Source organism: Miniopterus schreibersii (genome assembly GCF_964146895.1).
Source record: "Miniopterus schreibersii genome assembly, chromosome: 1".
Classification (NCBI taxonomy): domain Eukaryota; kingdom Metazoa; phylum Chordata; class Mammalia; order Chiroptera; family Miniopteridae; genus Miniopterus; species Miniopterus schreibersii.
Window position 1 is genome coordinate 28,154,053 of NC_138101.1, and position 13,365 is coordinate 28,167,417.

The window sequence follows — 13,365 nt, forward strand, 5'->3', positions numbered from 1 at the left end:
AGTGCAATAAACACATAAAAAGATGTTCAGCCTCACTAGTAAACAGGAAAGTACAAATTTCAAACCATGAAGATAGCATTTCACACCTATCAGATGGGCAAAACCTCAAGTCAAACCATGTCGGGTGTGTCTAAGCCTGTGGAGCAACTGGAACTCCCAAACACCGCTGGAAGGAATGCAGATTGGCACGGCTGCTCTGGAGAGCAATCTGGCAACATGGGAGTGTCGAAGATGCCCATCTCCTTTGACTCAGCAATTTCCCTTTTAGGTAGAGACCACAGAGAAACTTTAAGCACATGCACAGGAGATAGGTTCAAAGCTGTCCATCGCTCTAAAATGGCAACACACAAGTGCTGATCAACAATGAAATGAATAAATATATTGCAGCACGTTCATGAAATGGAACATTATACAGCAGTAAAAACAACCTACAATGAATGTATCTTAATGGATAATCTTAAAATCGTAATGTAACTGAGAAGCTGTTCAGTATTACAGAGCATAAGGAAACAATACTATATCTGGTTTATGAACACATACATATCCAGTAAAAGTATAAAAACACACAATAAATAGCAAATTCAGAACAGTGGTCACTGTCTAAAGGGAAGGGGAATGAGATGGGGGAAGGTCCAATTGTATTTGTAATATTTTATTTCTTCACGTGGAGGTAGATACATAGGTACTCACTCTAGTCTCCATATTTTTCCATATGCCTGAAATTTACCAACACCCAGAAAAAGAGTCCCAAGTCTGAGCCACTACAAAGCACTTGCAGATTCTGAAAGTGACATTGGAACTTGGTGGGCAGGAGAAAAGTTGGACCTACAAGTGCAAAGTGAAGCTTTAGGAGCCAATAGGGTTCCCCCCCGACACACTCCATCCATAGCAAATAATCATTCTTGGAATTATGGTAAAATTCCATGCAGAGGACTTAAAGCATCCCCAAAATTCTAAGCAGCAACCCCAGGACAGAAACATTACACAACGTTCAGCGCTGAGGTTGGTTGCTAAGACAGAATTTGCCTCAAGAAAGTCTGTGCTGGCTCATTTTGGGGTGATCTTTTCTCTTAAAAGATCAGCAAGGCCTTTCAAACCCTCAGATGAGAATTTGGTTTCAACAAAACTGAAGGTTTAGTATATGAAGCTGCATTAAAATATTTAGGCCAGGCCCAGCCAGGCGTGGCTCAGCGGTTGAGCATCGACCTAGGATCCAGGCGACCAGGGTTCAATTCCCGGTCAGGGCATATGCCCGGGTTGTGAGCTGCAACCAATCAATGACTCTCATCATTGATGTTTCCATCTCTCTCTCTCCATCTCCTTTCCTCTCTCTGAAATCAATAAAGATATATTAAAATATATATATGTTTAAAAATATATATATATTTAGGCCAGAAGAGTTAACTAGACTAAAAGACACCATCTTTTACAACTCTTTTAATCTGTTTGATTTGAGCTTGCTCCATGGGTAGGCTAGAGATAAAACCACCAAGAGATACCTTTCTGATGGTACCACAGAATTAAACACCATCTTAAAACTTCAACTCATTCAAACTAATCAGACAGACCAGGTTGGGGTGGGGAGGACCACACACACACACACACATACAAACAAGAAAATTTCCTATTAATTTCTAAGAGAATCAAAATTTAAAATTACTTTCAATTATAACTCCAATATAACGAAATTCCACATTAGTAAAAAGATAAATAGGTTTTACTATATGGGTGAACTGGAACATATAAAGTTGATATCCAGCAAATGGTATGACAATCTTTAATTCTAACTAATACTGACATTCAATTTGATTTTCTCCCTAGGATTCCCAGAAAAAAACTGAAAAATATGTAGACTTAACTGTTAGGACCTGCCTGACCCAACACAAACGCCTGCATTAGACCCGAGAGGCCAGAAGAGAATTTCTCTTTAAACATTAACCCACCCTATCCAGCAATTTCTAAAAGCTGAAAACTATCAGAGCAGACCCTCACAGGCGACTGTAACAACTCCCAGCTGATACATTAAACTAAACTTACAGTCTCCAATTATCTCTGAGAATGGGAAGCATGAGTAACAGAGGAAAAGGCAAATTATCTCTTCTCCCAAATTATGTGATTTACATATTTTTCAATGTTTTCATAAAAACTTCTTCCAGCCCGGCCGGGCGTGGCTCAGCAGTTGAGCGTCGACCTAGGATCCAGGCGATCGGGGTTCGATTCCCGTTCAGGGCACATGCCCGGGTTGCGGGCTCGATCCCCAGCCGGGGGTGTGCAGGAGGCGGCCAATTGATGACTCTCTCATCATTGATGTTTCTATATCTCTCTCCCTCTCCTTTCCTCTCTCTGAAATCAATAAAGATATATTTAACAAAACAAAAACAAAAACTTCTTCCAACGATTCTCAAAATATGTGCCTCAGGTAAGTAACTGACTTACCAAAATAAAATGACCTCTATAGAAATCCTCTAGCTTTGTTTCACATTTTTACTTATCTTACTTTCCCTTCATATCAAGGTGATTTCATTAATTTAAAAAAATTCAAATCTGGCATTCACAATGGTGTCCAGTAATATCCAGGGGTTGTTCAATGGATGCCAAAATGCCAACATCTGGTAAGTTCAACACAGCTTAACCACGGTCGTGAAGTCCTCAAGCAGTTACTAACCAATTAAGTCTTTTTCATAAAGACTCTAAGAAATACTACTTACTAAGAAGCTTTTGACAACAAAAATCAGTTTTAAAAGTTGAGAAAAACTAAAGTTGCAAGAAATACAATTTGTTCAAAGGCACCATTGGACTCTTGCTTAACTGGAGAGATATCCAATGGTACACACTCCAGTGCTAAGTTACATTGACTAACATCAAGTTCTCATACAAAAAACAGTCAAACTTTGCTCCAACTCAAATATATTACAGAAACATCCTGCTGTGCTCATGAGTCTTGCCACCATAGACAGCCTCTGAGGCTTTGTTCAACCTTTCTGTATGGATATCACACTATGCTGAAATTTTTACCTGTATCAATGTTAAGAACTGCTGAGCTCCTTGGAGACAGGGGCTCACTTCATTCATTTATTTAGCACCTGCACACAGTATGTGCCAACGCTGACATAGCAGGTCCTCAACAGATGGCCATTTATGGAAACAAAAATGTAATCTCCTCGATACATGGCATTTCCTCTATGGTATATCTCACAGCACTATTAACAAAGTTAAATTAAGATGAGATGATTTAGACCAATTTGCATCCGTCCAAGTGCATTTCTAGAGGGCACTTTTTGGCTTCTACTGACAAATGCTTCCTCTTCAGAAAATTCCTCAAGCTCTTCAAACTGTGTTCAACTTACTCAAAACAAAAGCTTTCCATTAGTAGGGCCGTAATAATACATAGGAAGTTAGATCTATTGGTCTGGACAAAAGTCAGAGGATTATCAACAAGGGACATTTCCTCATGTTTGGTAGCAGCTAGTACATTTTAAAATTACAACATACCAGCCAAACAAGCTTTATTATCTGTGAACCAGACACGCTGTGTGGCTAAGCTGACAAGCCCTAAGCAAGTTGATCAAGAATCATTATGGCAGGAATTCACACGGAAGTAAAATTAAAACAAATGGGAACTAGCATCAAATATCCAATGGACAATGAGACTTCAGTGGGGAAGGGGACAAGTGGAAGGATGTGAATATTTTCCAAGTCCCCTACATCTAAAATTAGCACAAGAAGTTTAAGGAGAAGGAGAGAAAAAAAGGTGTTTATTTCTCAATCACATGAAGGATTTGCTACAGGTTTTATTTCTGCCCTGCTGGGATCTTTCTTGTCTGGTGACAAAACAAATCCATTTTTCAATGCGAGGTCTTAGTGTGTTCAAGTCCTACCTAGAAGGATGATATTGTTTAACACCCTTTTTGGAAAAACATCAGTGTGTTTAAAATATGCCAAATCATCTGCTTTAAAAAAAAAAAAAGGCAATCTGACTACAACTACTCAAACCAGCTGACACCCAATAGAGTTAGGAGAGAGAAGGCTCCATAAGAGCCCCAGAGAGAAGCTAAACAGTGAGGAGAGACCCACAGAAGACCTACCTGGAAACAATTCATCATGGCATGAAGAATCTAAAGAGTCCAACGAAAACTGACGCCTGATGCGGTGAAGAGACAGCCGTCTCCTCATCACCAAGCCTTCTCGTGTAGGAAGTGAGACTGGGAGGAACAGGGGTGACCTGAAGAGCCTTTTATAAGGGGCGGGGTTAAGGACTCCCAGCCCAGCTTTTGTATGCTGCCATTCGGCTTGGTTTACATAAATGAACATGTGGGTTGTTTACTAGTGGCTGCTTCCATCAGGTCCATGAAGGCATCATCTCTACTGTCCTTTAAACAACGGACGGCAACATGAGATGTTACTGACAATCGCTAGCACTCACGGAGTAACCTGCTCTGCCCTAGGCATAGTAACTCACTTAACACTGCAGTCCTAGGAGGTGGGAAGCATCATCATTCTGCTCAAGGACAAAAAGCTAGTCTGTGTTAGATCCAGGACCTGAACCCAGGGAGTCCAACTTTACAGCCCAAACTCTACATTACTTGCTTAAGACACAGTGTCCAAATAGGAACCTTAAACTCCCTACTTACGAAGTGTTGGTTCCTCCCCTCACCTGGGTGATGAGCCTAAATTTGGTGCCTTTTTAAAGATTCCACACGAGGCTGTCAACTCTCCAGACACAGCACTAGCGGGCTCCTCGCATGTCCTCCCTGCAGCTTGCCTCCCTGGCTGAGTTTCACTGGACACAGGTAGTGACATTCTGCCCTGGTGTGCCAAGAAGCTGCAGCTGCACTGAGGGTGGGAAAAAAAAGCTGGAGGCTGGCTTCCTCTTGGGACTCACTAGCTCTCAAGTTTCCAAGCTGCTTTAGTACAGAGAGGTGTCACCACACACAAGCAGGGCAGGAATACCACCAAGGGCTGGGACTACACCTCACTGCCCTATAAGCCTCAGGCCACCCCAGCAAGCATGAAAGAAGAGTATTCGAGCTGCTCTGGTTTCCGAGTTCCCCTCAGGAGCTGATCTTAGCTTAGAGAGAACCGGAGCAGAAAGCCATCACCTTTTCACTGCACCGAGCAACATTAATGCCACTTGACAGGAAGGAGCAGACGACCATCTCTGTATGGAGAAGGAAGGAAAAGAGAGGAAACTGATATGCTCCAGGAGCCACCCACCACATCTAACTGGTCCGACGCCAATACCTTGGCAGCTATCACTCTGGGAGGCCCCTGCCATTTGTTCTGCTGACCACGGCAGTGACCACATCCAACAGTGCTGAAAACTGAAGCCAGTACCAGTGGGTCTCAGTTCCACTCCTGAGCTAACACATGGCTCCTTAATGCTCCTTTGCTATGTGCTAATCTTGCAACAAAATGTGGGACAGAAGATTGAAAAGGCTGTGTGATGGGGGAAGGGCAGTCAGATCACCTTACCTCCAGACTTCTCAATCAAGCCTCCTCAGATTCCCTTTAGGGGCTTGTATTACTAGCTACAAGGGAGGTTTCCCCCAACCTGGCATTAAAAGAGCACGTGTTCCAGCTGGAGATAGGGGAGCTTTGACGGGGAGCGAGGGCGGGGAGGACCCTGTAGAATGAAGGCAAAGCACACTCTCTCTCACCCTGCACAGGAGGGCAATGTCTTACTCCAGGGAGCAAGGTGTGCACGCGTAGGCTCTGACAAGTGGGGGTGCCAGCAGGGTGCACCCTGAGGACCCAAGGGCTAGAAGCTGTTCCTGCAGAAACTGGAGAGCAAGGGAAAGCAATGGAAGAAACCCAAAGCCATCGCCACACCATGGCACCAGTCCCCATCAGAGCCTAGTGATGTCCCCTTGCTGTGCCCACACCCACCAGCCTCCACTGGGTCTACAGTGTGCACCAGGCAGGACAACCAGCCCCACCACCCTTGGGCCTTCAAATGTTACTGCATATAACCTTGTCCCTCTTTCACAGATGGGGAAACTGAGGCGTCTAAAACAAATTACTGCGCTTTCTCAAACCAGGTGAAGTTCACTTCTCTAAGCACAATTTTGCACTTTACAGCTTTATGACATTTATGACATAAATGTCTCCAGATACACCGATTGCCTTTGCAAAGTGAATTTTAAATCCAGTTTGAGTGAACTCAGAATGAGATGAGGGCGGTCAGGGAGGCCCGGCAGGCAGGGCTGCTTCTGCAAGGACAGGATGAGTGCCCCCCCATCCCCAGTTTGTCCCCCAAAACCCCTCCCCCGGGACGTCCGGGTTCGGCCTTCCCCCAAGACGCTACCACCGCAAACCGAGGGTGGAGGCGCGCGGCGCGGGGTCCAGCCGGCGGGCTCCCAGGTCCCCAGCCGGAGAGGGGGGCGCAGGGCTCGGGGCCCCTCCCCCGGGGGCTCCAGGGGCTGCGGCCGGCGCGCCCAGCCCGGGGCCAGGAACTTCTAGCGGGGCCACCCGGCCGCCCGCGGCCCCCCCACCCCGCCCCCACCCTCGCCCCCGCCCCCGCCCCCGCCCGCCGCGGGGCTGGCTGCGGCTCGGGTTTCCCTTTCTTTGCCTCGCCGCGCCTCGGGCGCGACCCCCACGGCGGCGGCGGCCACTCACCATATTACAGATGGAGGCGATGTTTCGGACAGTCATTAGTCTAAAGGTTGCAGCGATCCCGCACCGCCATCTTTATAAGGTGAAAACAGGACTGTCCATGGTGGAGCGCTCCGGGGAGGCCGGGCGGCGGCGCGCGGCGGGAGCGGCCGGGGTCCGGCTTTCAGTTTGGCTGGGAGAGGGCGGCGGGAGGGAGGAGGCGGAGGCGGGAGGGCGGGGAAGGCGGGAGGCGGGCGGGCGAGCGGAGGGCGGGGATTGGCGGAGCGAGGGAGCCTGGGCCGCGGCCGGCGCGCGGAGGAAGGGCGGCCCGAGCGCGCCGCGTGCTGCCCGCGCCCCGCGCCCCCGCCGCGCGCCGCCTCGGCTCGGGCTCCGCGGCCCCCTCCCTGCTCCGCCCGCGGCCCGGCCCCCGCCCCCGCCCCCGCGCGGCCGTTTTCTTGCCTTTTTATTTCCTTATTCACTACGTTTGGGTTGAAACGCGGGGCCAGGCCCTCGCCGGCGCGGCTGCGGCGAGCGCACCGCGCGCGCCCCCCGGGCAGCCCCGGAGACGACGGCGCGGCCTCCTCCGGGCCCGTGGCGCCGCCGGGGACCCGGGGCCGGCGCCGGGCGCTGGGCACCGCCCGCGGAAGGGCCGCGCCTCCGGCCGACCGCACGCTCGGGGCGTGGGGGCGCCCGGGCGCGGGCACCGACCCCGGGGAGGGGGCCGGCAAGGACGCGGGGCCGTTTTCTGTCCTCACTTTTTCTTTCTTTCCTGCCTGCCGCCCTCCAGTAACCCCGCGTCTCGAGTAGAGAACGCAGAGGGCAGGGGTGACTAAGGCCAACTTTTACTTTTTCCCGGGGTTGCAGCCAGATGGCACCGGCGGGGACCGAAGGAGTAAACGGGGTCAGGACCTGGGCGTGTCGGGAAGCCCTGGCCCGCGGGCCGCCGCCTGGGAACGGGCGCCGGGAGCGGGAGGAGCCCGGGCCGGGCGGGGGCCGAGCGACGCGCTCGGCAGGTACAAAGGACGGGCCTCGGCGCTGGCCAGGGGCCGGGGACTGTCTGAGGAGCAGTTCGAATCCGAAAAGGAGAACCGAACTTGAACCCATCATAAAGACCCCTGTCTCTGGGGCACCCAGCCTCCAGGTTTTGAGACGGGTGCTGTGCTGGCTTGGACACAGGTCCTGCGTGAAGGGGCCGTGGCTTCTGGCTCCAAGAGCAAGTCGAGCCACTGAGCAGATCCGTTCGTGCTAGTGGAGGAGCCCATTTCCCAGCGTGCGAGACCGTTCTACCTGCAAGGTAGCAGCAGTTCAGTGCTTTCAACAGGAAAGTTGTACAAGTGAAACACGTGGTAATTCTTAAACCAATATATTTAATGACGCTTTAATTGGAAGAGAAATTAATATAATTGAAGAGAGCATTTATCCAACCAAGGGAAAATATCGCACTGCTAATCTCCATTATCCGATGTTGCACACTAAGATATGAGAACCGTCGATTGCTAACATCCCAAGGACCTGGGTGGAAATGAAAGACAACTGATGACTAAAGTTTTGTGGGTTCATATTGGCTCTGTATCTTTCAGTGGATTTGAGGAGTCAATTCCTGCTTATGTTCTTATGTTAAGTCGTTCTGCCTATATCTTATTTCCAAACAGATCCTTATTATGGTGACCTCTAACTTTGATTTCTTACCATTGTCAGTCATGATGTTCTTTCACGATCGTCCAGCACCACCCTAACTACCGGTTAATAGGAGCTATTATCATCACCTTCTGCAGATGGGAAAATGAGGCTTAGGGGGTCAGATATCCTGCCTGGATCATATGTTACCCAAATATTACATACAAATGAAGCTGGTGCACTAACTTGGCTGAGCACCTTGGGAGAGGAGAAAAAGTCAGCAAAAAACCCAAACTATAGCCAGTTGGGTAACTGAGGCCTAGAAAGGTTTAAAGACTTGAGAAAAGTCACAAAACAAGTTCAGGAGCAACCTCAGGACTCAAACTCAGGCCTCGGGACTCAATTTCATAGACATTCCACCATAAAAGCATTAATCCAAAGCCTTAAATGATATGGAAGTTTTATACCATAAGAGTTCAGTATTTCTGCCAGCATTGGCACAATGGATTGCAAAGTCCACAGTACTGAAACACCATTGACACAATGAAAACTGAACATCATCTGATGACTGAGTGCTAGATCAGCAAATTAAAACAATCTTTTGCATGCCTTTTAACAGCATATAGCCTAAAACTGAAGTGTTCAATGTAGACAAACATCCAAATTGAAACTTAGGCAGTGAATTACATGCACAACAAATCAATTGAACACAGCAGATCTTGTCAGGCTCATGAATAATTAAATACATTTTTACACTACTACCAGGTTGGTATTCACAGGTGTAAATTGGAAAAGGCCTCAGCTGGAGGAGAATAATCGTTAACTTTAGCTTTACTCGGTAAGGAAACGTTATTTGCAAGCGATAAGAGGTAAAATCATGAAAATGTTGACAAGCTAATGAGAGAACTTTGAGGAAGTGTTTCGTGTATAGGAGCTAGCTGGTATGAAAGTATACAGTTAGACCTGGGAAGAGTAGGCAGATGGGAGAATGGACTATAGGCTAGCACGAAAGAGCCTAAATGAATTTGAGGGAGACAGTCCCTTCAGGTAGTGTGCCCCTTGCTACCCAAAATGTGGTCTGTAACCCAGCAGCTTTGGTCTCAGCTAGTAGCCTGTTAGAAGTGCAGACTCTCAGTTCCCATTTCAGACCTCCTAAACGAGATTTTGCATATAAAGTGTGAAGAGCACTGCTCCAGCCAACCAGCAGCATTCTCTGTTTTTCCCTGCCCAGCTCCCCGCTTCTACCTTGGGGAACTTGCCCCCTCTCATTCTCAGAACCTAAGGTTCAGGTGTGTGTGACCCTGCCCCCTGGCTCCAGAGTAAGGCGTAGGATCCAGCTTGGCCAATGAGAGTGTCATAGCCCAGCCACAGTGATTGGTTCACTGCAAGGAGGTTGTAATCCAAGCTGAGCCAATGAGAGTCAGCCCTGGGTTTTTGGGCTAGAAGTACTCCCCCTTCTTAGTTTGCTGAGCTGATTGGATAAAATCTAGAGCTGTAATCTTTCCACTGTCTGAGTGTGAAGCCAACACAGAAAACCGAAGCTGAGGAATGGAAGACAGACCCTAACAACATCATTTATCCACTTGCTGCTGGATTGATATCCTGGATTCTCTAGCAACTCAAGTCAGTAAAGTCTTTGTTTTCTTTGGTCAATTCAAATTGTCTGCTGCTCACCACTGAAAGAATCCTAATAACCAGTGTCCCTGTCCCCCAAAATTCATTAGGCTCATTCCAAATTCATGATATTTCCTTTTCCTTTCTACTCCCTAAACCAATCATTGGGGGCCAGGGGGCTCTTCCTCCTCCAGATCTGCCTCTTCCATGAAGCCTTTCCAGATTGTTCTTCCCACCACCACCACCAATGAACTCCCGCATCCAGGTGGTTCCATATTCTCTCCTCTGTTGTTACCAGTTTCTTGTCTGTCTCCCTCCTGCTTCCCCTCTTTGCTTAGCTGACACCACTCAGCCTTCCAATGACCCAAGACAAGGTGAGATGCCCTTGTTATATGTTCTTACAGCACCATTCGTCGTCCCTTCCTGGACGTTATATTTATAAATATGTTTATGCTATATAGCACAGCATAGAGACAGTAGAGTAGGTAGTTTAAAAATGAACCCTGGATGCAGACTGCCTCCACTAGCTGTATGACCTCAAGCAAGTTTTTTAACCCCTCTATGCCACAATTTCTCTATGAAATGAAGCTAATAAGAGTACCCCTTGGAGAATTGCATTAGTATATGTAAAGTACTAAAAATATGCCTGGCACGTACTGACCACTATATGTGATCACTGCTCTTACAATTGTGCATGTGATTTTTTATTAATGTTTATTTCCCAACCCTCATCAGACATAAAGAGATAGATTTGACTCATTTGACACCTAAAGACAGTTCCTTGTCCATAAGAGGAGCCAAGAAATCAACTATCAAATATCTGGACAATTGCCTCTTTCCAAGTGGCCTGGGAGCTTCTGGAGTGAAGGAACCTTGTCAAGTGAATTTTTTAAAATCTCATGTCGTCTTAAGCACTGTTCTGGCACACTCATTCCTTTCCCTTTTTCGTCATTGCCAAATAGGTTATTGCAGCTCATTTGATATGCAAATGTTAGTAAACATTTGGCCATCTGAGGGGGAAATATTTTGCTGGCTGTAGACTTGAGTTTGAAACCAAACTGGCTTCTGTGGATTATATTTCAATTGTGTGAGAACTTTATGACAGCCTTTATCAATTTTCATCATGAACTGAACAAATACTTATTAGAGACAAGCTTTGTGCCAGGCGCCGTGTGAGGCACTGGTGGTCCTAAGATAAAAGAATGCAGTCAGAGTGCTTGCACTGCTCGGTGTCATTGGCAGTGCTCATGGGCATTGTTGATGAATGTCTTCGCTACTTTTTGCAGGCAATTAATGTGAAATAAAGATAAGCTAACTCTGGAGTGAGCATCAAATTGGAGTTCCTATAACAGGGAAACTACATCTAAAATCATGATGCCCTAGCCAGTTTGGCTCAGTAATTAGAGTGTCACCCTCGGACTGAAAGGTCTCGGGTTCAATTCTGGTCAAAAGCAGGTACCTCAGTTGCAGGCTCCATCCCCGGACCTGGTTGGGGCACGTGTGGGAGGCAACCAATCCATGTGTCTCTCTCACGTCGATGTTTCCCTCCCTCCCTCCCTCCCTCCCTCCCTCCCTCCCTCCCTCCCTCCCTCTCTCCCCCTGTCTCCCTTCCACGCTCTCTGAAAAACAATGGAAAATATATCCTCAGATGAAGATAAAAAAATAAAGATGAGAGGTTAATTAAGCTAGAAGTGAGGTTTGATGGAGTTCCCTTATTGGGGGGGCAGATCAAAGGCCCTAGAGCTTTGGAAAAGAGGAATTCCATCCATGAGGTTGAGGAAATTCCTCCATCTTCACAGTAGACAGGCATAGAAGCTCCATCACTCCTGAGGGGTTTTGACTACTTTGTTTACCACCATATCCCTCAGAATAGTGAGGCACATAGTAGGCACTCAATAAATACAGTAAGTTCTAACTCAAAGTTGTCAATAGGTTCTGTGACTTTAAGTGGAAGAAACGTATAACAAAACCAATTTTGCCACCAAACCAGTTTTACCACCGGCTAATTGATATAAACAAGAGTTAAGTTCCTATGGCATCTCATCAACATTATAACGAAACGTTATTCTTTGTTGAATGGGGTGTGTATTGGAAGAGCTCTAAGTATAGTTCCTCTAGGGTATAGCGGCTCTAACATCCCGGTCAGATTAGAACAGGCTTTCTTTGAGGGCAGTTAGATTCCTTCTGGGTCCACAAACACTATTTACAATAAAGGAAGACTTGTGTCTTCTTGCCAGGTAACACCCTAGTGTGCTCCCAGCGCAGGTGTGATTACTTCAGTAGCTTTAACAACCACACTGTCACCACTGCCACCTGGTGGGAGGGCAAGGATTCACAAGTGGCACCGGAAATGAGACTGCCCTCAGGGGGAAGCACCACTAATTCTCCTCTTTGATCCTGCCCTTCTAGAAAGCTGGCAACCATGGGCCCATTGAAAACAACTAAGACAGTACTGAACTCTCTTGCTATGCATCCGTGTCCACATTCAGGGGTTAGGGTTCTAGTCCTTCATTTCTTCTCAGAAAATAGGGTCAGAGGTCAGATGGCCAGATTAAGGGTGACAGTGACAAGGCCACACGAGCATCCGCCTCCTAGTGGTGACCGTGGTGCCATGGGCCTGTAAAGCACTGCACACATGCAAATCGCCACTGACTCGCCAGCGGCGGAGAAGAGGCGGGCTGTGAGGAGCTGGCTCAGAATGTTATGCTCACTGACTACAAATGGTTTGCACTGTTGTTGATAGATCCCTAGTTCATTTGGAACCTTTGAAACAATAATACTGTAGATGTTTCCATTTTAGGCACACTCTACTCATTGCTGCTTGGACTTTTTTTATTTAATCAACAGGGCAACTCAAGATAGCTTACTTATCTTTTGGGGGGTGGTTGGTAGTTATGAACCATTTGGCTGAAATAAGTGTTATAAAATAATGAGTTTCAGCTATTGCTGATTCCTATAGGTTATTACAACTTTTTAAGGAGGTATTGTTGTTATGTCTAAGCACTAAGCATCATTTTTCCCCATTTTTATATTTTTAAAACATACATTCAGAAAAGCGCATAAATCTTAAGTGAATTGTCACAAAACAGACACGCCCATATAACCACGGCCCAGGTGAGGAACTAGAACACTACCGGCAGCCCCGAAGCCTTCCCGCCCCCACCCACTGTCCTCTCTTCCCCAAGGGTAACCCCATCCTGACTTCTAACACCATAGCTTAGTATTGCCTGGTTTTGTTGTTGTGTGTGTGTGTATACAAATAAAATCATGCAGTGCATAACTCTTTTTTGCCTTTTTTTCCCTCAATATTATGTTTATGAGATTCAGCCATGTTGCTCAGAAAATCTGTGGTTCGTTCGTTTTTGTTGCTGTGTAGTATTCCACTGTATGAAGATGTCACAGTTTATTTACACACTCAACACTGACAGATACTTGGGTTGTTTCTAGCTGAAGGCTTTCGCCAAAAGTGCTTCTATGAACGTTTTTGTTTTGTGTCCTTTGGTGGACACATTTCTGTTGAGTATATACTTGAGCATAAGCTGC

General features: G+C 47.0%; 1 protein-coding gene across 2 annotated transcripts in view; it reads right to left on the bottom strand.

The window, feature by feature from the left end:
- The window catches only part of USP46 (ubiquitin specific peptidase 46), a 54,527-nt gene extending 47,561 nt beyond the window's left edge, over positions 1-6,966 (bottom strand). The window contains exon 1 of one of the 2 annotated variants that reach the window (XM_081117339.1): positions 6,616-6,966. In XM_081117339.1, coding sequence (XP_080973465.1) covers positions 6,616-6,651 — 36 coding nt within the window. In that variant the 5' untranslated portion in view covers positions 6,652-6,966. The remainder of the gene's footprint in view (positions 1-6,615) is intronic. The other variant, XM_081117340.1, reaches the window with a different exon arrangement.
- Positions 6,967-13,365: the final 6,399 nt, after the last annotated feature.